Source organism: Schistocerca cancellata, chromosome 9 (assembly GCF_023864275.1).
Source record: "Schistocerca cancellata isolate TAMUIC-IGC-003103 chromosome 9, iqSchCanc2.1, whole genome shotgun sequence".
Lineage (NCBI taxonomy): Eukaryota > Metazoa > Arthropoda > Insecta > Orthoptera > Acrididae > Schistocerca > Schistocerca cancellata.
Window position 1 is genome coordinate 23273542 of NC_064634.1, and position 26688 is coordinate 23300229.

At 38.9% G+C, this 26688-nt stretch overlaps 2 protein-coding genes across 2 annotated transcripts in view; one reads left to right on the forward strand and one right to left on the reverse strand.

Moving 5' to 3' along the window:
* Positions 1-16604, reverse strand: part of LOC126100333 (acidic fibroblast growth factor intracellular-binding protein) — a 100743-nt gene extending 84139 nt beyond the window's left edge. Inside the window, exons 1-4 of the mRNA XM_049910945.1 lie at positions 16447-16604; positions 16207-16298; positions 15920-16118; positions 15629-15748 (exon numbers count right to left, since the gene is read on the reverse strand). Coding sequence (XP_049766902.1) covers positions 15629-15748; positions 15920-16118; positions 16207-16298; positions 16447-16463 — 428 coding nt within the window. The 5' untranslated portion in view covers positions 16464-16604. The remainder of the gene's footprint in view (positions 1-15628; positions 15749-15919; positions 16119-16206; positions 16299-16446) is intronic.
* Positions 16605-16778: 174 nt separating this feature from the next.
* The window catches only part of LOC126100331 (SID1 transmembrane family member 1-like), a 147293-nt gene continuing 137383 nt past the window's right edge, over positions 16779-26688 (forward strand). Inside the window, exons 1-3 of the mRNA XM_049910944.1 lie at positions 16779-16982; positions 17058-17197; positions 17290-17460. Of these exons, the coding sequence (XP_049766901.1) occupies positions 16791-16982; positions 17058-17197; positions 17290-17460 (503 nt within the window). The 5' untranslated portion in view covers positions 16779-16790. The remainder of the gene's footprint in view (positions 16983-17057; positions 17198-17289; positions 17461-26688) is intronic.

Consider the following 26688-nt stretch of genomic DNA (forward strand, 5'->3'; position numbering starts at 1 on the left):
ACAGGTTAAGGAGGGAGAAGGGTAAAGAGAGGTGGGAAGTGGCAACAGGCAACAGGAGGAACACGCCTAGAACTTTCTTTGTCTGACAGCTTTATGGTGAATGTGGAAAATAGATTTGACCTGTTGCTTCAGTTAGAAGCTGGTGAGCCTCAAGCAGTTACAGGTGTAGACAGGGCACAACAAACTTTCAGCAGCAAATTGAAAAGTGAGAATGTAGGGAAATTAGTAAAGAGAAAGAAAGTGTTGTTGTTAGGTAGTTCCCATGGAAGAGGTGTTGGCTAACTCTTGCAGGATGAACTAGGATCAGAATACTAGGTCACCAATTTTTTTAAACCTAGTGCTGGTCTGGAGCAGGTGACAGAGGATTTAGGATCACTTTGCAAAGATTTCACTAAGGAAGACACCGTGGTTATAGTGGGTGGGGCAGGTAACAATATTGACAGAGATCCTGGGTACAGTATAGAGTGTGACCTGGCGAAGATTGCATCAGCATCGAAGCATACCAGTGTTGAGTTTGTATCTGTTCTTGGGCGCCATGACCGACCTCATTTGAACTCTTCTGTCAAGAGAGTTAATTTGGAGCTGGAACGGCTGCTCATATCGGGTGCGGGGTCACACATTGGTGTGGTTCATTTTGATTCTATCAGTAGGTGGGATTATACTAGGCATGGCCTTCACCTCAACATGAAGGGGAAGGGTAAATTGGCTGGGGAAATAGCAGGAAAGTTAAAGGGGGGAGGCACTGTCATGAGTGGTAAAATACCCGTGGTTATAGGATTCAGAAAAGACCCTTTTTTAGGGTAGGGAGGACAGAAAGAAAGCAAATTTTAAGAGAGGTTAGAACTGAGACAAACCTTCAGTTTGAGAAAGAAATCAAAAAACATAATTCCAGCTTATTACATCAACATAAACAGCAATTGGTTAAGAATTTTCAACTGTCAGCAGATATTTTAACTCCACCCAATTTTAACTCAGTCAATGTGAAATGTCAGCTATCTTTATTGCATCAAAATATTCGAGGACTGAGAAATAAAATTAATGAATTAACTATCTGCATAGATGAATTAGAGTCTTCAAACCCAGCTGACATAATCTGCCTCTCGGAACATCATGTGACCACTGGTATAGAACTTTTAAGTGTTACAGGGTTTAGGTTAGCATCTCACTATTGTAGATCAGAAATGGAGAAAGGAGGAGTTGCCACATTCATCAGGAACTGTCATAAATTTAAGAACATAGACATTCATAAATTTTGCCTAGAACAGCATGTGCAACAGAATTAGATTTTCACAAAAAATCTTTCATAATATTAAGTGTATATCGAGCACCTGCAGGTAACTTTAATCTGTTTGTAAACCACCTTGAAGCTGTACTGGCCCATTTAACAACCAAAAACAAAGAAATAGTGGTTGCTGGTGATTTCAATGTAGATTTCCTTAAAGACTCTCCCAATAAGAACTTATTTGAGTTAGTAACACTATCATTCAACTTAATTCCCACAGTAAAGTTCCCCACTAGGATAGCCACTTGCTCACAAACAGCCATTGATAATACCTTTATAGAAAAGTCCAATGAACAAAATTATATTACAAAACCAGTAGTCAATGGCCTCTCAGACCATGACATGCAGTTCCTTCTGTTAAATGTTAATACTGAACAGGATATAAAATCTGTTAAATCTGAGCTCAAGAGGGTAATCAGTAAGCCAAAAATTGATTATTTTAGGACACTCCTCAGAGACATTCACTGGACTGATGTTTACAGTGCTCATGGCATGAATGAAAAATATAACATTTTTGCTAATAAAGTGCTCACCTTATTTGAACACTGCTTTCCCCCAAAACTTACCAAGGTTAGAGCAAAGTCTACAAAGAAGCCATGGAGCACTCGAGGAATAGGGGTATCTTGTAAAACAAAAAGAAAACTGTATCTGTCAATCCGAAACATTTCCAATGTCGATGCTATAGCACATTATAAGAAATACTGCAAAATATTAAAGGCTGTAATACGGATGTCAAAGCAAATATATTACAAGGAAAAGATAGTCATATCAGATAACAAAATAAAGACAATATGGGATATAGTGAAGGAGGAGACCGGTAGAACCAGACATGAAGAGGAACAAATAGCATTAAGAGTAAATGGTACATTGGTGACAGATGTGTATAGTGTTGCAGAACTTTTTAACAAACATTTTATAACTGTTACTGAAAAGATGGGGTTGTCAGGTTCGGTAGATGCTGCTATGGATTACCTTAGACCAGACATTTCAAGTAACTTCCATAATATGAATTTGACCCTCACTACCCCAACAGAAATAATGTCCATCATAAAATCTTTAAAATCAAAAACATCTAGTGGGTATGATGAAATATCAACAAAGTTAATTAAAGAATGTGATTCTGAGCTAAGCAACATATTAAGCTACCTGTGTAACCAGTCGTTTATCAGTGGAATATTTCCTGAATGGCTGAAATATGCTGAAGTTAAGCCACTGTTTAAGAAGGGAGATAAAGAAATAGCATCAAATTTCCGTCCAATTTCACTGTTGCCAGCATTCTCAAAAATTTTCGAAAAAGTAACGTACAGTCGTCTTTATAACCATCTTACCTCAAATAACATACTGTCAAAGTCACAGTTTGGACTTCTAAAAGGTTCTGATATTGAGAAGGCTATCTTCACTTACAGCGAAAATGTGCTTAATTCATTAGACAAAAAATTGCAGGCAACTGGTATATTTTGTGATCTGTCAAAGGCATTTGACTGTGTAAATCACAATATCCTTTTAAGTAAACTAGAATATTATAGTGTAACAGGAAATGCTGCAAAATGGTTCAAATCTTATATCTCTGGCAGGAAACAAAGGGTGTTATTACGAAAGAGACATGTATCAAGCTATCAGGCATCATCCAACTGGGAACTAATTACATGTGGGGTCCCACAAGGTTCCATTTTGGGGCCCTTACTTTTCCTTGTGTATATCAATGACCTTTCATCAGTAACATTACCAGATGCCAAGTTTGTTTTGTTTGCCGATGATACAAACATTGCAATAAATAGCAAATCAAGTGTAGTCTTAGAAAGATCAGCCAATAAAATATTTGTGGACATTAATCACTGGTTCCTAGCCAATTCTTTGTCACTTAACTTTGAAAAAACACACTACATGCAGTTCAGAACTTGTAAGGGGTGTCCCAAGAGTATATGTCTAACATACGATGACAAGACGATAGAAGAAGTGGACAGTGTTAAATTCTTGGGATTACAGCTTGATAATAAATTCAACTGGGAGGAGCACACAACAGAACTGCTGAAGCGTCTTAACAAATCTCTGTTTGCAATGCGAATTTTGTCAGACATAGGGGATATAAAAATGAAAAAGCTGGCATACTATGCTTACTTTCATTCCATAATGTCATATGGGATTATTTTTTGGGGTAATTCATCAAGCCAAGCTAATGTTTTCCGGGCACAAAAATGTGCAGTAAGAATTATATGTGGTGTGAACTCAAGAACATCCTGCAGAAGCCTGTTTAGGGAACTAGGGATATTAACTACAGCTTCCCAATATATTTATTCCTTAATGAAATTTGTCATTAAAAATATATCACTTTTTCAAACCAACAGCTCAATTCATGGAATCAATACTAGAAATAAGAATAATCTTCACAAGGATTTAAAGTCACTTAGTCTTGTACAAAAAGGTGTGCATTATTCAGGAACACACATTTTCAATAACTTGCCAGCAGCCATAAAAAGCTTAACAACCAATGAAATTCAGTTTAAGAGAAGCCTAAAGGATTTATTGGTGGCCAACTCCTTCTACTCCATTGACGAATTTCTTTGTAAAACCAACTGATTTGTATATAAGTACAACATAACTTCTGCACAATTTCAGTGCAGTAATGTGTTCACTGAAAATTTGTGTGTCTGTGTCTGTGTGTGTGTGTGGTTGTGTGTAAGTATAATCTAACTTCTGCACCATTTCAGTGCAGTAATGTGTTCATTGTAAATAAGTATTTCAGTAGTTGTATTACATGTTTATTACCTTATAAATAAATAAAAAACTTTTTTATTTTAAATTCAGTGCATTAGTATTTGTAAAATGACTCTTAGTGTTCATTAAAAAATGACAATCATTCCACTTGGGACCTGTGGAATGGTACATTAGCTTATTTGTTTTAGTTGTAAATATTTGTCATGTATTGTTGTTTTTCTGACATGTTCCACATCCTGGAGGACCTCCTCACTACGGATCAATTGGAATGAAAGTAAATCTAATCTAATCTAAATCTAATCAAAAAAAACTTCCATCTTCTACTTTATCCCCTTAATGGCTGAATTTTCAAAAATGCTGAAACACCCATTTTTTTTCTTTCTGACTCAGAAAAAATAGCTAGTTTCATAATTATATCTTTAAAATTGCCTTAATAGTGACTTATTTTCACAAAGCTTTTCATTCCTTATTTCACTCCTTTCACCCCCTTCAGGATTCAATTTCCAGAAACAGTAAAACACTTATTCTTTGTTTTCTAACAGAGAAACCAAAAGCAAATATTCATACATATAGCCTTAACAATGATTTTACAATGAAATATTTTCATGAAACATTTCACCCTCTATTTTACCCTGGGGTGCGTGGGAATTAGGGGTTAATTTCCAAAAACAGTGACCCATGAATTTATTTCTATCTGAGAACCCAAATGCAAATTTTCATAGATTTAGGTTTGAAAATGCATTCACAATGAAATATTTCATAAAATATTTCATCTCCTATTTCACCCCCTTAGGAGTTGAATTTCCAAAAAAACACTGAAACACCTTTTTTTAAATTTGTAATCAAGAAGTCTAATACGAATTTTCACAGATGTAGATTTAAAAATACTTTAGTAGCACTTTAACAAAGATTTATTTTTAAAAAATCTTTCACCTACTATTTCCCTCCCATATTGCTTAAATTTCCAAAAATGGTGAAAAATGTATTTCTTTACTTCTGACCAAGAAACCAAATACCAGTTTTCGTAGATCTGGCTTCAAAAATGACTCAATAGTGACACATTTCCAAAAAAACATTTCAGCCCCTATTTCACTACTTAGGGGAGGAATTTTAAGAAATCCCTTCTTATATGACATCTACAGTATAAAATCAACACTCCCTCCAAATTTCAAGCATCTACCCTTGGCGGTTTGGGTTGGGTGGTGATGAGTCAGTGAGGGAGTCAGTCAGTTGGGACTTTGCCTTTATGCAAAGAGAATTGTATATTGAACAATATTTCAGTTTCTTTGCAGTGTAAGTAACATAAAAACCGAAAATAAAAAAATAAAAAGTGCTTCAGCATAAGGACTCGACCCCATGACCCTTGGATTAGCGATCTGTACTCTCTGCTGCACCAATTGCTGCCTTGAAACTATGCTAACGTAAATGGCTCATCCATCGACAGATGGTGTCAAAAAAGCTAATTGCTCTAAACACTTGGCCATCTGGAGGTCTCAGTTTTGTCACTTCCACTTCTGGCCAAGTTCTGCATATACCATAAATCTGGATGAAATTGGTGATCGTAAGTAGGCACAGTCCCCTTGTAAGACTGAAAACTTATATATTGCATAAAAAACAAAGATGCTGTAACTTACCAGACGAGAAAGCACTGGTATGTTGATACACACAATAAAACACACACACACACACACACACACACACACACACACACACACACACACACAAATAAATTTCAAGTTTTCGCAACCCAAGGTTGCTTCGTCAGGGAAGAGGGAAGGAGAGGGAAAGACGAAAGGATGTGGGTTTTAAGGGAGAGGGTAAGGAGTCATTCCAATCCCGGGAGCGGAAAGACTTACCTTAGGGGGAAAAAAGGTCAGGTATACACTCGTGCACACACACACATCCATCTGCTGTGTCTGTATATCCTATACAACAACTGAGTCCAGTGTGGAGCTCACAGTTTACAGGATAATCTCCAAGTACGGTGCATTTAGCAACTATTTCACAAGGAAGGCTTGCAGTGTCTCAATCAGGAGTGTCTCTTGACAGGTTTAAGGTGCCCCGCAAGAGCTACGAATGTAGAAAGGCGACAATTTTTCGAAAGAACCTTCTACTTGCTCGACAATGATACATATGTTATTAACCACAGGGTGTGGTGATACTTGGTGCATTCAAATGCATGGATGTCTCAGATGAACTAGTCACTCAAGATCTTTCTGAGGTTTGGGTGTTAATACTATCCAGCAGAGTAAAGGAAAGAGATTTAGGCTTCATGGAAGCCCTGCAAGCTGCTACGGAAGCAAGTGTCCACCTAGCTAGAGCTCCTCTTGCTTGGGTAAGCACTATACAACTGAAAAATCCAGGATGAAATGTAACAATATTTGAGAAGAAAAGTCGCCACTCACCATATAGCGGAGACGCTGAGTCGCAGACAGGCACAACAAAAAGACTTTCACAATTAAAGCTTTCGAGCATTGGCCTTCGTCAACAATACACACACACACACACACACACACACACACACACACACACTCATTGGCAGTATGGTTTCGATTGCCTGAGACTGCAGGTGTGTGTGTGTGTGTGTGTGTGTGTGTGTGTGTGTGTGTGTGTGTGTGTGTGTGTCTATTGTTGAAGAAGACCAATGGCCAAAAGCTTTAATTGTGAAAGCCTTTTTGTTGTGCCTATGGTGACTCAGCATCTCTGCTATATGGTGAATATCATTACACAACTAATGTGTGGCAGTGTCCTCAGAGGTTGTCTGCTAATGACTAATCTGCATCAGCAGCCATGCATCTCATCTATGTGGAGCACACCTCGACATTGAGTGTTTCTTTTTTTAGAGAGGTTTGTACCATTTGTGTGATGCAGGCAGTTAAGATGAGATCCCCATTCCCTGTGACACACAACATTTCACCATTGTGCCACGTGGTAGCCATGAAGCATTAGCATTTGCATCTGAGTAGCAATATGTTCTAAAGTTTGTCATTAGCTCTGGTATGCAAATGGATGACCAATTTTATTTCACCGATAGCAACTTTAAGAAGTAGTGAGAAAAATATACCAACAAGGTAGGTGCCAGTACACATCATTGACAAATTGTTTCTGTACAACAAAAGAATCAGATGACCTCCCACTAAATATCACAACACCTACCATTTCATCATGAAAAGCCTTGATCATCTTCAGTAGTTCTGGAGGCCACCCTACCCTCATTAGTAAAGTATACAGTTCCTTCCTGCTGCCCATATCAAATGCCTTATTTAGTTCAACAAAAGCGGAGAATAATGGACTCTTCTGCTCACTGTAATTTTCTGAATTTGCCAGAGTGTGAATATATCAACAGTAGACTGATGTGCTCAAAACCAACATTGAGTTGGATTGTTTCTTGGGGAAAAGAGACCAAACAGTCTCATCAGATTACAGAAGGATGGGGAAGGAAGTTGGTCGTGCCCTTTCAAAGAAACCATTCTGGCATTTACCTGAAGTGATTTAGGGAAATCGCAGAAAACCTAAATCAGGATGGCCGGATGCAGTATTGAACCGTCGTCCTCCTGAATGCAAGTCCAGTGTGCTAACCACTGCGCCACCTTGCAACATTGAGACTTAGGGTATGCATGATTAGAAGTATGCAAGTTTCTCCAGTCTGCCCAGCACCATATGGGAAATGTTTTCCTGACAATATTAAGCAGAGATACTCTGCAGTGGAAGCAGCAATAGCTGAGATACCATTTACCTTTTGGTAGAGTTACAGTGTTGGCTATGGGGATGTCCTGTGGCACAGTACACTCAGCCCAATACTCCAGTACAATTCTGTAGGGAAATGAGAGGACCCATTTGACAGTATGTCATCTTTACCAGGCCATTTTCTGCAGCTAAGCTGCACAACAGCTCTTTGAAGCTCCTCCTTAGCAGGCATGGCGTCCATCTCATGCCAAGTTGACGTTTGAGGAACTTCACCTATTGCTTTCTGATGTTTGCCAGATGCGATTAGAGGCTGAAATAGTATTTCTTCCAGTGTTGCAATTGTCGATTACAACCCATGATGACTGCTCCATCAATCTCCTTGAGTAGGGCACTCTTCGTGTGTGTGTGTGTGTGTGTGTGTGTGTGTGTGTGTGTGTGTGTGTGTGTGTGTGTGTGTGTGTGTAGGAGGGGGGGGGGGGTAGATTGATACCAAATCATACCCAAGTACACTCCACTGATGTTCCTATCATTGAAACACACCTATACACCTACACCAAGTTTCTCTCGGTTTGTGTTAAACCAGTCAGAAATGGTGCAATGAATGAATGCCTTTGCTTTGCTTACATCAATGCAGGTTTCATTGTTCAAGGATTTGAATGCTAGTTGATAGTTGCCTGGTACATGGAACCGAGGAGGCATTTCAGGACATCCATATTCTCTGGTAACCACTCCTGGGACTTCACTATCAAACTACCAGATTTATTGTCAGCCATAATTGTGAGAAGTGACTTGTCTTCTGACAGCCTTCAGCAATGAGTGAATTTAAGTCCAATTGTCAACTTCTTCCTGAGCTATCACCAAATGTTCCTACTGCTGCAGAGTCCTTATTTTGCAAAGATTAATCTTGATTCTGCAAGGTGTTTTAGCAGAATCAATCTTTTTACATATGAAGTGCACTTTTGACACTACTAGTATAGGCTCTGTGTCATAAACAGGACTATAAAAAAGCCCATGTGGAGGAAATGGCACAGATCTTCCACTTATTTAAAATAAGATCTAGCTGATGCCACTGTTTGGATCAAAGGTGCATCCAGGAAACATTGTTCCTCATCTTGACTTTAAATTAAATACTAGTGTGCACAACTGGTACATGGCACAAAATTCAAGCAGTCATAAACCATTTTTCCTTCCATCTCACCCTCTCCATGTATACTTAGGCAGTCTGGCCAAGTGGCAGAATCACATCTTATAGGTATACTGAAGTCGCCTAGAATGTACACAGGCTGCAGTTCCTGCACCACTTTGATAAGATTTTCATAAAACTGATCCTTTAAGTCCACAGCCGCGACTAGTGTTGGAGCATATACAGCTATAAATGTCTCAGGTCCACTGCTCGCTGACAAACACAAAGTCATAATGAATTCTGAGAGTCCAGTCGAGCATTCAGTCATCTAAAATAGTTTGTTGCCAAAAGCAAATCCAACACCATCTTGTCTGGGATTGCCAATGTCCTTTCCCTTCCCCCTCCCTCCTATCTCTTTAAAATATATCAGAATCAATCCCTCATCTTGCAGCCTCGTTTCGGGTAATTACAGGTTGACGACAAGTGTTTTGCATGGACCTTGAGAACTTCCAGAGGTGTCCAGGAAGCATTGCATCATAGTGCAAATGTTCCACACTGCAAAGCATAGAAAGATGTTTTTGTACTTGTTTCAGCAGACATCAACAGTACAGCAACAACTTCCAGCAACACTTGTTTTCCATATATCCAATACCAGTTGTCCAAGGGCTGCCCAGCTTAAACAGAGAGTGACTGGCTCTGGTATCTATGATGCACCTCCCACTAATACTAGCAATACCTGGAACCTGCAATTACATTCATTAGTGCGGAGTTATAATCAGTAAACTGCCACTACTCGTGTTGATTCCACATGGTTGCAGTTGGGTACAGCATCCTCTCCATGGATGGTATTGCACCTGGCAAACCTTTCAAGTGCCAATGAGCTTGCCCACAGCTCGTGCCACCCTCTCCGTCTTTCTGGCTGATTCCACAAGAGCAACAATACATGACATGAGAAGTTAGGTCGGTTGCAGTGATTTTCTGCTCAGTTCAGCTTGCACAGTACTCATATTAAATGGAAATGCTAATTCCTGGTTTAGATTCAAAAGTGCCATTCTCCTATACAGACTGTATACAAATATCCACCAAGTGCACATTTGCAAAACAAAGGGAATAAACTGGATGGGAAAAAGGAAGAAAGGGCACTGTGATACACACTTTATCTGACTCTTCCACCAAGACCTGTACGGTTTGGGCGACGCTACCAGTAGCTATGCTACTGAAAGCATGGAAATGGTTCAAGTGTTATCTAACAGGAAACAAATGGTGTTATGAAACACTTGCACAATAAGCAGTCAGTCTTAATCTCACTGGGAATTAATTACATGTGGTGTTCCTCAAGGTTCCATCTTGGGTCCATCGCTTTTTCTTGTGTATATTAATGACCTCTCATCTGTTATCTTGCCAAATACTAAGTGTGTTTTGTTTACAGATGATACAAACATTGTAGTAAGTAGAAAGTTAAGTACAGATTTAGAAATGGCTGCTAATCAAATTTTATGAAAGCTTTATGTGGTTTAAAGCTTTCATAAAATTTGATTAGCAGCCATTTCTAAATCTGTACTCAACTTGCTACTTATTACAATGTCTGTATCATCTGCATGTGGTTTAACCCCCCCCCCCCCCTCCCCCATGAACCATGGAACTTTCTGTTGGTGGGGAGGCTTGTGTGCCTCAGCGATACAGATAGCTGTACCGCAGCTGCATCCACAACGGAGGGGTATCTGTTGAGACCCCAGACAAACGTGTAGTTCCTGAAGAAGGGAAGCAGCCTTTTCAGTAGTTGCAGGGGCAACAGTCTGGATGATTGACTGATCTGGCCTTCTAACACTAACCAAAACGGCCCTGCCGTGCTGGTACTGCAAACGGCTGAAAGCAAAAGGAAACTACAGCCGTAATTTTTCCCGAGGGCATGCAGCTTTACCGTATGGTTAAATGAAGATGACGTCCTCTTGGGTAAAATATTCCGGAGGTAAAATAGTCCTCCATTCGGATCTCCGGGCGGGGACTACGCAGGAGGACATTGTTATCAGGAGACAGAAAACTGGCATTCTACAGATCGGAGCGTGGAATGTCAGATCCCTTAATCAGGCAGGCAGGTTAGAAAATTTAAAATGGGAAATGGACAGGTTAAAGTTAGATACAGTGGGAATTAGTGAAGTTTGGTGGCAGGAGGAACAAGACTTCTGGTCAGGTGAATACATGGTTATAAATACAAAATCAATTAGGGGTAATGCAGGAAGAGGTTTAGTAATTAATAAAAAAAAAAATAGGAATGCAAGTAAGCTACTACAAACACCTTAGTGAATGCTTTATTGTGGCCAAGATAGATACGAAGTCCACGCCTACCACAGTAGTACAAGTTTATATGCCAACTAGCTCTGCAGATGATGAAGAGATTGATGAAATGTATGATGAGATAAAAGAAATTATTCAGATAGTGAAGGGAGATAAAAATTTAATAGTCATGGGTGACTGGAATTCGGTAGTAGGAAAAGGAAGAGAAGGAAACGTCGTAGGTGAATATGGAATGGGGATAAGGAATGAAAGAGGAAGCCACCTGGTAGAATTTTGCACAGAGCATAACTTAATCATAGCTAACACTTGGTTCAAGAATCATGAGAGAAGGCTGTATACAAGGAAGAAGCCTGGAGATACTAGAAGGTATCAGATAGATTATATAATGGTAAGACAGAGATTTAGGAACCAGGTTTTAAATTGTAAGAATTTTCCATGGGCAGATGTGGACTCTGACCACAATCTATTGGCTACGAACTGCAGATTAAAACTGAAGAAACTGCAAAAAGGTGGGAATTTAAGGAGATGGGACCTGGATAAACTGAGAGAACCAGAGGTTGTAGAGTGTTTCTGGGAGAGCATTAGGGAACGATTGACAAGAATGGGGGAAAGAAATACAGTAGAAGAAGAATGGGTAGCTTTGAGAGATGAAATAGTGAAGGCAGCAGAGGATCAAGTAGGTAAAAAGACGAGGGCTAATAGAAATCCTTGGGTAACAGAAGAGATACTGAATTTAATTGATGAAAGGAGAAAACACAAAAATGCAGTAAATGAAGCTGGCAAAAAGGAATACAAACATCTCAAAAATGAGATCAACAGGAAGTGCAAAATGGCTAAGCAGGGATGGCTAGAGGAGAACGTAAGGATGTAGAAACGTGATAGATACTGCCTACAGGAAAATTAAAGAGACCTTTGGAGAGAAGAGAACCACTCGCATGAATATCAAGAGCTCAGATGGAAACCCAGTTCTAAGCAAAGAAGGGAAAGCAGAAAGGTGGAAGGAATATATAGAGGCCTATACAACGGCAATGTACTTGAGCACAAAATTGTGGAAATGGAAGAGGATGTAGATGAAGATGAAATGGGAGTTATGATACTGCGCGAAGAGTTTGACAGAGCACTGAAAGACCTGAGTCGAAACAAGGCCCCAGGAGTAGACAACATTCCATTAGAACTACTGACAGCCTTGGGAGAGCCAGCCCTGACAAAACTCTAGCATCTAGTGAGCAAGATGTATGAGACAGGCAAAATACCCTCAGACTTCAAGAAGAATATAATAATTCCAATGCCAAAGAAAGCACGGTTGAAAGATGTGAAAACTACCGAACTATCGGTTTAATAAGCCACGACTACAAAATACTAACATGAATTCTTAACAGACGAATGGAAAAACTAGTAGAAGCCGACCTCGGGGAAGATCAGTTTGGATTCCGTAGAAATGTTGGAACACATGACGGAATACTGACCCTACAACTTATCTTAGAAAATAGATTGAGGAAAGGCAAACCTATGTTTCTAGCATTTGTAGACTTAGAGAAAGCTTTTGACAATGTTGACTGGAATACTCTCTTTCAAATTCTGAAGGTGGCAAGGGTAAAATAAAGGGAGCGAAAGGCTATTTACAATTTGTACAGAAACCAGATGGCAGTTATAAGAGTCGAGGGGCATGAAAGGGAAGCAGCGGTTGGGAAGGGAGTGAGAGAGGGTTGTAGCCTCTCCCCGGTGCTATTCAATCTGTATATTGAGCAAGCAGTAAAGGAAACAAAAGAACAGTTCGGAGTAGGTATTAAAATCCATGGAGAAGAAATAAAAACTTTGAGGTTCGCCGATGACATTGTAATTCTGTCAGAGACAGCAAAGGACCTGGAAGAGCAGCTGAACGGAATGGACAGTGTCTTGAAAGGAGGATATAAGATGAACATCAACAAAAGCAAAATGAGGATAATGAAATGTAGCCGAATTAAATCAGATTATGCTGAGAGTATTAGATTAGGAAATGAGATGCTTAAAGTAGTAAATGTGTTTTGCTATTTGGGGAGCAAAATAACTGATGATGGTCGAAGTAGAGAAGATATAAAATGTAGACTGGCAATGGCAAGGAAAGCGTTTTTGAAGAAGAGAAATTTGTTAACATCGAGTATAGATTTAAGTGCCAGGAAGTCGTTTCTGAAAGTATTGGTATGGGGTGTAGCCATGTATGGAAGTGAAACATGGACGATAAATAGTTTGGACAAGAAGAGAATAGAAGATTTCAAAATGTGGTGCTACAGAAGAATACTGAAGATTAGATGGGTAGTTCACTTAACTAATGAGGAGGTATTCACTAGAATTGGGGAGAAGAAATCTGTGGCACAACTAGACTAGAAGAAGGGATCAGTTGGTATGACATATTCCGAGGCTTCAAAGAATCACCGTTTTAGTGTTGGAGGGCAGTGTGGAGGGTAAAATCGTAGAGGGAGACCAAGGGATGAAAGCACTAAGTAGATTCAGAAGGATGTAGGTTGCAGTAGGTACTGGTAGATGAAATAGCTTGCACAGGATAGAGTAGCATGGAGAGCTGCATCAAACCAGTCTCTGGACTGAAGACCACAACAACAACATCATGTGTTTTAAAGCTAATTCAGTGTCATTAAACTTTGAAACAACTCAGTGTATAAGAGATTTCCTTCCAGCATGCTTATAACATATGAAGACATGCAGATCGAAGAGGTTGACAGTGTTCTGAGATTACAACTCAATAATACATTCAGTAGGGAAGGGCATACCTCAGAAATGCTTAAGCTCAAAGACAAGTCTGTATTTGCAGTGAGAATGATGCCAGATGTAGGAGATATAAAAATAATAAAAAAAAAACTTGCATACTTTGCTTACTTTCATTCTATTATGTCATATGGGATCATCTTCTGGAGCAACTCATCAAACTGAGCAAAAGTTCTTAGGGTGCAAAAGTGTGTGATAAGAATCATTTGTGGTGTAAATTCAAGAACATCATGTAGAAACCTATTCAAGGAACTTTGTATTCTAACCATTGTTTCTCAGTACATTTATTCCTTGATGAAAATTGTTGTAAGTAATACATCTCTATTTTCCACCAAGAGCTCAATACTTAGTATCAATACTACGAATAAGAACAATCTACAGAAAGACCTAAAGTCACTTATCTTGGTCCAAAAAGGCGTCTAATATTCAGGAACATATATTTTCAATAAATTGCCAGCAACCTTCAAAAACTTGGTTTCTGATAAAGCACAGTTTAAACAGAGTTTGAAAGACCTTTTGATAGGCAACTCCTTCTACTCCACAGATGAATATCTTAACAGAGACTATTAAGCCAGCTTAAGTAAAAATGCCTGTTAGATTTCAGTTTTGACAGCATTTGGTCACAAAAGTCAAGATTAGGTATTTTGTGTGTGATACATTTGTTAATAGTGCATAACAACGTTTCATTCTGACAGCATGTTAATTCTGTAAATATGAGCTGTTTCAATTTACTGCATTCTATTCACCTATTTCGATAATCTTCTGACAAATGATCAGGGTAGTAAGTAGGCCTATTATATTCAAATGTTTTTTGTTTTTATGTTATACTTTTTGACATGTTCAACACCCATGAGAATCATCTCATTTTTTGGGTCTATGGAACAAAAACTGAATCTAATCTCATCTCTACACAACAGTGCAAGTAAGAGCTCTCGCCCACTTCGAAAGTGCTAATTCAGTGTGGTGTCTCCCGAGTTTCTCAGTAGGTTTACTATTCAGATACATTTTCTCTGTGAAAGCACTGCTCTCATGTTGGCCATTTACATAACTGGATTTTTTTGTTTTTAGTCTACAACAAAATTCAATTTATATTGCTTAGTCACATATACACTGTCTACTCAGAAATGCATCTATGGAGTAGGAGTTGATAACTAGAAATGATTGCAATTTCCTTTTAACTTTCAGCATCTGCTAGTTCCTTTAATCCAAAAAGAAGGTGGCTGAATATTTTTAAGGCTGCATATGTTACTCTTTCTTCTGCAAGAATAATTTTATGTTGTCAACAGTGGAGATTAGTTTTGTTGCTGCTGTTATATTTATGACTACTATTATTATTATTTTCAAATGGTGCATCATCCTTCACAACAAACTACATAACACAGTTAATGCACTGTGAATATATTGTTAGAATACCTAATTTTTTTGAACAGTTGGCCTGTAAAGTGGGAATATGGACACTAGATATTATCCTTAAACCTCGGCATGGTTCTGTGTAACAAATGCTTTGTGTCTAGCCCAGAAAATTGTTTCATAGAACATCAATGAATAGAAGTACACAAATTAATATTCTACCATTTTCATCACCAAATTAAGCAATTACACAAGAGCCTTGAGCTAACACTGCTAAAACCAAACTTATGAGATGACACCATCATCAAATTATAGTTATTTTAATGTTTAATAATATCAACACATATCAGTGTATTACTAGAGCATTATTCATGTTTGACTGCACATAAAGCTCTATCATCATCAATATGACTAACCTACAGGATTTCAATGATTTTCCCGTTTTCTCACTGACTTCATCCAAGTCTTTGCGATGTCGAGAAGACAGTTTTTTCCCCAACAGTTCTCTTATAACTTCATCATCAAAGTCATAGTACCTGAAATAGACAATAACCAATAATAAATGTAACTGTGCTGCCATCCAGAAATTAATATACAACACTGTGTGGAAATATGAAAGCTTTAACTCTATGTACAATTGTTGGTTAAGTGTGGTGGCAAATTTAATATCTACAGGTTCCTTCAAAAGAAAGAATGAGTGCTCTTACTTTTCAATCAGAAGACGTTTCGTCTGTGGTTCAATCTGAAAAGCGAGCTGCTCCTCTAGCTTCGGTGGATTGTACAGAAGCCTTTCCAGTAAGCTGTAAGTACGATAATGATCAAGAACGTCAGATGTTAGTAACTCCCTTGTTGCACCAGTCTGCTTCGTGACCCCTTTCGCGTCTAATGCGTTCACAGCTTCTTGAGCTGTGGAGTGAAGCAAATTTCATTCATTTTTATTTTGCAAATGTTAGTTGCTTCTTGCGGAAGATCATTTCGCACAACGTACACTTACACGAACAACCATCTACCCATAATTGATAAACATCAGGGTCCACCAAGGTGTAGTTGCTAATAAACACGTCAACTTCAGGATGCATGGTGTTACTAAAACAATTATTTTCTGGACGCACCGATCAACAAAATTTTACTGGAGCTTTAAACGCTCCATAAATAAAAGTATGATGGCAAACGCATAGAAATGACAAAGATGAAGAAAAAAGAATCAATCACATGCAAAAAAAGAAAAAAATACCATGGCTGGTTAGCCATCCGAGCAAATCGCCGTCAAAACAGTACAGCAGTTAACAATTGAAGGTCTGGGAAGAGTACTAAATTCGAAAACTGATCGGTTTTCGCCGTGCTAGAACTAGTCGCCTAAATCGACATTCGTTTGTCAAAACAGAGGAAGGATGCAAGGTAATGTTTATATGACACTCGCGCAATGAGGAACAGAGGAAGTGTCATGAACAGCTGGTAGCGTGGTTGTTTATGTGATGGGCGCGATCACACGTACTGTTTATAATCCTTACGATGAATTAGAAAGGTGATGAACTGTTGTTTTGAAAATGACACATAAGTGAACTGTAATAAATAACAATGATGGGTCGTGCGTGTTGTCTTGTGTTGTCGTGTGTTTTGGTCCACTTAGTACAGCTACTACACGGAACTGAACAGCAGACTGAAAACAAGAACCTCTCGACCATAATTTTAAATGGAAACTATTCAGACTATTATACCTTTAATGTCAACAGGACAGTGGAATACATTTTTCAGTTTCCTGCCTCAGAGGTAGGTACAACTTCAACAAAAAATTGTCGTTTTAACTGAATTTCCTTTAAGCTGTAAATATTGCGTTGTTTACAGGATATGATAGATAAGCCAGCAAGAATTACCGTAGAATGCAAGGATTCCAACCGAAGTTTTCCAGTACTTGTTGTCGTAAGACAGCAAAAAGGTGTCTTGTCCTGGCAGTTGCCTCTTCTTGTGGAGACTGAATCAGATTCGTAAGATTTTGTATATAAATTTTTGCTGCCATGCAGATTAAAGAACGTTTATGGAAACCCACTCATATGTTATTCTCTCTCCTCCCTTTCAGACTAGAGTACTCGAGAACATCACGCACTTTATGTCCTGACAACAGTCGTTATTTCGCAGGGAACAATGTGAAAACGCTTTATCAATATATTATTGTTAGCATATCAACGGCAAGTAATCAAAATTTGTCGGTGTCTCTACTCGTCTCGAGGAAAGAGGATTTTCGAATCAGGTTGGTGAATTGATGCGTATGTATGTTCAATTACGAACATTTAAATTTCTAAAGTAAAATAAAATTTTGTAAAGATAAATATCAGACTTAGCTTTGACGAATGACTTGCCTTCCATGATGTGTCAGTCTGCTGTGCAATGCCTCCTTTTTTTTGTGAATCCCATACCTATCTACAATCACACCTGCATTATATTTCTTCTGCTTTTATATATTTATTTACAACTTTATCACCCTCTTTGGATTGCTACTCATATTATTTGTTTGTCATGAACACTGCCCTCCCCTGACCAACATAGTTTCCTAAGAAGTCTCCCAGCATTAAGTCTGTCATAACCATAACTGTATGTTTATTGAGTTATTTTAGTCACAATATCATGTTTATGGTGTGGGGTATGTGTTGTAGCAATTGTTAAAGAAGCATTTACTGAATATACATATATTTTCAGTACAATAGTTTTTAAATATATGTATACCATAGAAGAAAGAGATTACCTGTTATAACAAGAATTAACTTCAGTTAACTATCATAACATCCAAGGTTATTGTACTATGGTCAAAATTAAAGTTACATTTGACATAAGTTGATCTCCAGTAGGAATATGTTGCTTCTGTAGGGATCACAGGGCAAGATGAGACTGACTGTGGTGTGTACAGAGCTGTCTAAGCAATCATTCTTCCTGTGATCTGTAGATGAATGGAACGGTAAGAACCTATAACAACTGGTACAATGTGAGATGCCCTGTGACATGCACTTAAGAGTAGTTTGCAGAGTATATATGTAGATGTAGATATACGGGACAGATAATATCCCCAGTTCTTTGAAGATTGGTTTGTTAGGTGTGTGTGATGGCATGATTGCAATAATATGATCTTCATAATTTATTTTTCTATAAATTTTTTTCTTATCTACTGACCCCAAGAAATGAATGCTCACTGAAATGATTTGAGTTAACCATTGCAAAGTTCACAATTCTAATAGAAATCAAGCACACCTTTGACTGAGCACTCTAAAGGTACAGTAGAGGCTACTTATTTTCCACATTATATTCCACTGTAGTGTTATCTGCCCACAGTCCAAGGAATTTAGCTACACTGATCTACTAAGTAATTTTGTTGTCTATAACTAGTGGTTCTGTTTGTTTTACATGATTCTTTTATGCACATATTATATGAGCTATTTGGCCATATTAAGTAAGGGATTGTTACCATAAAGGCAGTGCACGTGCCATACACTGTGTTCAACGCAGTCAGCTCTGATCTGCTTCCGAGAAATGTTACAAGAGAGGTTTGTATCATCAATGAATGAAAATGAAATGAAATGATCGTATGGCATTGTTGGCTGGGAGGCCCCATGCTGGGAAGTTCGGCCACCGTATTGCAAGTCCTTTTTAGTTGACGCCACTTCGGCGGCTTGCGCCGGAAGCGAGAACGCTACCGCAAGACCACGAGTTGCGGACATCAATGAATAATACTATTCCTATTGATGGTAGGTTTTCTGAGACATTGTTAAGAAAAAGAATGATGAGGGAAGGACGTAATGTTGCGCCCTGCATGTCTCCCGAGGCGACTTATATATCTGAATGATTTGTTGTCTATCATGTGTTGTTATTTATACCAGCTGCACTTTGTTTAATAGATGAGTGAAACTGCTCATAGTAGACTGCACTTGGTACAGCAAGCATCCAGTTTGCTTAGGAGTAGTGTGTGACTGGTCCGATCAGACACCTTTGTGAGATCATTAAAAAGTCTAGGAGCATAGTGCTTTTCACTAAATGCGTATACTATCTGGTCAGTAAATGAAAATGAGTGTCTGATTGATGTACTTATTTATACAAAATACAACTACTTTTGTGTTCACATGGCTGAGCTCAGTGTCCCATGTCTTAATTTTTTAAAATATTTATTTATTTTGTACAACCCCCACCCCTCACCATATTGATAACCCACAGAAGCTGAGTGTTCAAAAACTACTCAAAAGTACCAAGATAAATTATTAAAAAATCAAGGAACATGCACATAAAGTGAGAAATCAGTAATTCTGACAACAGACTTGAGGCTATATGGAATATAGTGAAATGAGAGACAGGACAACCAGCCACAGAACCTCAGAACAAGATAACATCACTATTAATTTCAGTAGAAGGGCTATAAATGATCAATCACAGATATGTTTAATAATCATTTCTTAAATGTAGCAGAAAAACTAGCAACAAACAGTTATAGAGAAGTCAAAACAGTGTGTTGATAGAGCAACTCTCATAAAATACAACCATAAGAATGTATAAATAACTTCACCTTCTGAAATCAAGAAAAGTGTAATCTCTCAAAAATAAAAGCTCATCTGCATTTGACAGTGTTTCCAATAGAGTACTAAAGGTTGTTTTCACATAATAAGCCCTGTCGTATCTGAATTAAGTGATGCCTAACAAGGTCAAGGGATTTTTCCAGACTGTCTCAAATATGCTATTGTTAAACCCCTGTATAAGGAGGATTATACGAGAGCTGTCAGTAACTACTGACACCGAATCACAATGTTCTGTATGGGTTCCGAAGGTCTCACTCCACCATTGACAACCTAGCCCTCCTTGAAGTGGCTATATGACTACTGCCATCACCTCCTGCGTATTATTATTTTGTGAATTGTGTTTTATTCATTTCATGACATACGTTTGCAATCCATTTGGTTTGCCTATAGGAGACATGTTAAAAAATTTATAATACAGTTACAATGATTTTTACATTAATAAATAATAGAACTACAATAAATAATAACACTATAAGGATATTTCTTGGAATATGTAACACATTTTATCCAGCCCAAATTTCAAGTTTGTCCTGCATGAATTCATCCAATGAGTAGTAATGCTATAGTGTCAGTCATGTAGCTTTCTTTTAAGTGGACCTAAATTCATCTGCATCAACTTGTTCCCTTTTAATTTATTACAAATTTTCAGTCCCATGTACTGAGGTCCCTGGGCATAGTCTGGGGCAGTGGGTGGGGAGCATAAAATTTTCTTTCTTTCTAGTGTCATGTGAATGGACAAAATGGTTTCCTTCGAATAATTAATGTCTGGTGTATAAAAATATAATAATTTATTATATGTATAAGGATGGCAGAGTTAATATTTTACGTTTTCTAAATAATGGTCGACATGGTTCTTTGTGATTTGCAGTGCACATATTTCGACTATTTTTTATTTTAAGGACCTACACTATGTTTGTCAAGTTACCCTCAAAAACAATACCATACCTAATAATGGATTCAAAGTAGCATTTATATGCTACTTTTTGTGTTTCCATTTCAGTTATAGTTGATAATGAAACTTCCTGTCAGATTAAAACTGTGTGCCGGATCGAGACTTCAAATAGGGGCCTTTGCCTTTCATGGGCAAGTGCTCTACCATCTGAGCTACCCAAGCATGACTGACAGCCCATCCTCACAGCTTCAATTCCGTCAGTACCTCATCTCCTACCTTCCAAACTTCACAGAAGCTCTCCTGCGAACCTTGCAGAACTAGCACTCCTGGAAGAAAGGATATTGTGGAATTGAAGCTGTGAGGATGGGTTGTGAGTTGTGCTTGGGTAGCTCAGATGGTAGAGCACTTGCCCACAAAAGGCAGAGGTCCCGAGTTCGAGTCTCGGTCTGGCACGCAGTTAATCTGCCAGGAAGTTTCATATCAACGCACACTCCACTGAAGAGTGAAAATTTCATTCTGGAAACATCCCCCAGTCTGTGGCAAAGCCAAGTCTCCGCAATATCCTTTCGTCCAAGAGTACTAGTTCTGGAAGGTTCGCAGGAGAGCTTCTGTGAAGTTTGGAAAGTAGGAGATGAGGTACTGGTGGAATTCAAGCTGTGAGGAAAGGTCGTGAGTTGTGCTTGGGTAACTCAGATGGTAGAGCACTTGCCCACGAAAGGCAAAGGTCCCGAGTTTGAGTCTTGGTCTGGCACACAGTTTTAATCTGCCAGGAAGTTTCATGTCAGCGCACACTCCGCTGCAGAGTGAAAATTTCATTCTGCGGTTCATAATATTTGCATTGCAAATGCAAAGCTGCTCAGTTTGTTTGCTAGTATTCAATGTGTGCCCACCAGCTCAAATTTTTATCTACACCTAAACCTTAGAATTCAGCTGAGTCAACTTCTATATCATGGTTGTTGTGTACACACTTAATCTGCTCACATTTTGACTGTTTGGTTTTGAACTGCATCATGTGTGTCTTAGATATGTTTAGATTCAACCCATTCAGCTGAAACCAAGTTTATAAGGTACTGAGGGTCCTGATCACAGATTTGGGATTTTTTTTCCAAATCTTAAGCTTCAACTAAGACAGAAGTATCTGTGAACAGAACTTATGGGGAGCTGATATTTAATATTAAGTCATTAACATAGAAGAGAAATAGCACTGGGCCTAATATGGAAACTTGTGGAACACCCTGAGATATATTTTTTTTTTTTTTTTTTTTCCAGTCAGAAAAATAATATGCGAAATTTGAAGAGATGCTAACTCTTTGCTTTCTGCTTGATAAGTAGGATTTAAGTCTTTGTAGGACACTACTGCTAATGCCATTCTATTTAGGTTTGTAAACATGGTTTACAGAATCAAATGCCTTTGTGAGGTTGCAGAAAATTCGTGCCACCTTATTTCTCTTGTCTGATGATGTACTTATTTTCTCAATGAAACTGTTCACTGCATCTGCGATGTTTTTCCCCTGCTGAAAACAAAATTGATTGTTTAAAATAACAGAATATTTTGCAATGAAGTTTGCATTAGATCAGCCAAAGTGATTTTTATTATGTACTACACACATCCAAAAAAAGTTTTGCATCACCCCGGTTCCTAGAACTCCTTAAGACAAATGTTGACTGTGGGTATTGTATCACAGACACAGTCCCTTTGACTGTTTAGAGGTGTCACTCAACCCGCCCAAAGTTGCAAACAAACAGACCCTTTGACTGTTCAGAGGTGTCATTCAACCCGCCCAAAGGTGTAAACAACCATGCATGAGCAGCGCATATTAGACGAAGGGGCTCCGACAGCTGATCAGTTCCAGTCATTCCACCAGGAAGGATGTACACGGCTCATGTTGTCTGTAGTTCAACCATGCCTAGACGGTCAATACTACGGTTCGATCGCATCCGCACTGCTACTATATGCCAGGAAGGGCTCTCAACAAGGTAGGTGTTCCTCGCATCGCAGAGTGAACCAAAGCCATGTTGTTCAGACATGGAGGAGATACAGAGAGACAGGAACTGTCGATGACAACCCTCGCACAGGCCGCCCAAGGGCTACTACTGCAGTGGATGACTGCTACCTACGGATTATGGCTCAGAGGAACCCAGACAGCAATGCCACCATATTGAATAATGTTTTTGTGCAACCACAGGATGTTGTGTTATAATTCAAACTGTACGCAATAGGCTGCATGGTGCGAAACTTCACTTCCAACGTCCATGGTGAGGTCCACCTTTGCAACCACGACACCATGCAGTGTGGTATAGATGACCCAGCAACATGCTGAATTGACCACTCAGGATTAGCATCACGTTCTCTTCACCGATGAGTGTCGCATGTGACTTCAACCAGACAATCGACAGAGACATCTTTGGAGGTAACCCAGTCAGGCTGAATGCCTTAGACACACTGTCCAGTGACTGCAGCAAGGTTGAGGTTCCCTGATGTTTTGGGGTGGCATTATGTGGGGCCGATGTACGCCACTGGTGGTTGTGCGAGGCACCGTAACGGCTGTACAGTACGTGTATGCCATCCTCCAACTGATAGTGCAACCATATTGGCAGCATATTGGTGAGGTATTCATCTTCATGGACGACAATTCATGCCCCCATCGTGCATATCTTGTGAATGACTTCCTTCAGGATAACGACATCGCTCAACAAGAGTGGCCAGCATGTTCTCCAGACATGAACCCTATCAAACATGCCTGGAATAGTTTGAAAAGGGCTGTTTATGGACAATGTGACCCACCAACCACTGTCAGGGATCTACGCCGAATTGCCGTTGGGGAGTGGGACAATCTAGAACTTGTGGATTCAATGCAGGCATGCATCAGTGCAAGAGGATGTGCAACTAGGTATTAGAGGTGCTGATGTGTACAGCAATCTGGACCACCACCTCTGAAGGTCTCACTATATGGTGGTACAACATGCAGTGTGTGGTTTTCATGAGCATTAAAAAGGGCAGAAATGATGTTTATGTTGATCTCTATTCCAATTTTCTGTACAGGTTTCGGAACCGAGGTGGTGCAAAACTTTTTTTGATGTGGTATTTGACTCATATGTGCCAGATTTCACCATTGTAGTACGGATTTAGTATTCTAACTGGGAAGAAATGTTTGGGATTCCCCAAGGCTCAGTCTCAGATCCATTATTGTTCCACATATAGATAAACGATCTTCCATCTAAGTACAATTAGCTATTTTGCAGATTACACAACTATTCTAATCATACCAATCATATACACAGCAATAGAATAATGTAAACAATCTTCTGGAAAGTATCACTGACCGATTTTCTGTGAATGGCCTCACCTTCAGTTTTAAAAAGACACACCATATTCAGTTTGCACATCTAGAGATACTACACCAAAGCTACATGTAACACATAGTGAGGAAATAATGAATAGCATGAAAATTTTGAAAATTCATATGTCTCTACATTGATAAGAATTTAAACCAGAAAAAGCACATTTTGGAGCTCCTAAAACAATTTAGTTCAGCCACATTTGCACTTCGAATAACTGCCAATCTTGTGCAGAAAATCAGTAAGTTTCATATTCTGTATATTTTCATTCAATAATTTCATATGGAATAATATTCTGGGGTAACTCAGTCACGAGAAAGAAAGTCTTCATTGCACAAAAATGTACTATCAGAGAAATATGTGGTGCTCACTCATAATTGTCTTGTAGACATCTGTTTAAAGAGTTAGGCATTTCAGCAGCTGCTTCCCAGTGTATTTATCTCCTCATGGAACTACTTGTAAGTAATCCATTGCAGTTCAGAAGGCACAATCATGTACATAGTTGCAATACCAGAAAAAGAAATGGCATTCATTATGACAAATTAAGGTTGTCTTTAGCATAAAAAGGGGGTGCACAATGGTGCAAACAAAATTTAGTAGATGTTTCTTATGCAGTCCTCCTGTTATAGAAGGCTACCCACATTCATGAATGGTGCGATGATGTGAAGTCCACTGTTTTCATCTGTCTTGTTTTCATGCTTCCTGATGATGCCTCAGTTGACATTACATTGACTAACACTGCAATAACAGAATGCCTGAGTACAAATTTTCAGAGTTCACTGATATGTTGTTAAATTATGGTGAAGTTCACCATAATGGCAGAGAAGCTCAATGTCTGTAATTCGAGTACATTCAAAATCGCGTGACTCCGTCTCATTCCATGTTTGCCAGAATAGAACAATGGCATGAAAGTGGGAAATTCATAAGTGATAGAGCAAACTGTGGTGCTCCAAGAAGGCAGCGCTCTGTCATATTGGAAGAGGAAATGCTTTATCAATTTGAAGAGAATCCATCGACGAACACTCAAGTCATTGCACATTACTTGCATTTTCTCACTCATCTGTCTGATGTGTTTTGCATGAACAGAAACTCCGCCAATGTCACCCTCTGCTCCTGGCAGATTTGTGTGAACTGTCACTTTCTGTACTTGGTTTTGACTCCATTGTATGGATTTTCCTCAGTTTCCAAGGTGAATTTTTTTTACTGGTAAAGTACATTTCAACAGGGAAGGTGTTTTGAATGCTCAGAATAACTACATTTGGGATCAAGAAAACCCCAAAGCCATGTGTACGTGAAGATTTCAGCACATCGTCATCATCAATGTCTGGGCAGGTATCTGTGATGGTCTTTTGATTGGGTTGCACATCCTTCCTCCCCAAATAATGGGTTCCAGGTACTTGATATGCCTACAGCAAGTGCTGGCGGAGTTTTTGGAAGATGTGCCATTGGACATTCCACATGAATTATGGTTCCAGCATGATGTCACAGCAGTAAATCTTGCATTTCGCATCTGAAACCACCTGAATGTAGTCTATGGGGACAAGTGGATTGATTGAGGTGGATCATATGCTTGGCCGCCAAGATCTCCAGATTTAACCCCTTTAAACGTTTTCCTATGGGGCCACATGAATAGTCTTGTTTACAAGATCCCTATCTAGGAGGAAGATCAGGTTGCACAGATCATGGCTGCGGCATAAGTGATTAACCATACACCATGCATGTTGGACAGAATGTCTGCGAACTTACTGTGCAGATACACCATGCGCATTGAACTTGGTGGTCGTCATATCGAACAGCTGTTGTAAGATCACAGTAAATAGGAGGGAATTCTATACATCTTATTTTCCTTCTAACATGGAAACGAACTGTTTCTGGACATGGGTTCCTATGTAAAACTTGATCTACTAAGTCCCCTCTACAATCTCTAGAAGTGTGTAAGATGAATTGTGAAACTCCCTGTATATGGAAAACACTAGCATAGTGATTGAAGTTTATTGACAGCCAGAATTTTAAGTAATGTTAGTTTTCTGTCTTTATATGATCTACTCACATTTAATATCAAAAGAATGACCTTTCAATTTCAGTCTCCAACTTCTCTCATGTTTAGTCTGTCTGGTAGCTATAGCCCTGATTGACCTACAAATAACTTGTCGCACAAACCAGAGGAAATCCTATAAATTTCAGTTCATTGTAAAGGTGGAGACGTGTCTTTACTGTTGAACAGAATGTGGGCAACAGTATTCGTAGTATAGAAAACTGGTGTGTATTTCCTGGTTTTTTTGTTTCCTGGCAAGTACCTGTGAAGTCCTACCTATGTATGGCATGGGATCCACTTGTTGTCAGTGTTGTTTACCATGTAGTGGCTTCTGAAGAGAATACACAAGCACTGTTATCCTCCCTCTCCTCTTTCTACAGAGTATGTTATCAGTGAGGACTGGAGCATTAATACTGCTGTGAGCAATTTCTTTAATTATTTTTAATTCATTTTCAAAACCTGATGTTGTTTGTGGTATAGAAGGGTGCATGTTTGTGTGTTACAGGCTACTGAGAATGGGCAGGAATTATTGTGCCTGTAGAAGTTACTTTCCCGTATATCTTAAATAAATGCTTTTCATTTACAATTGTTATTCTACCTGGAGGTGGCAGAGAAATCAGTTGATATAAATGTTTCTGCTTGCTAATGTCAATGGGA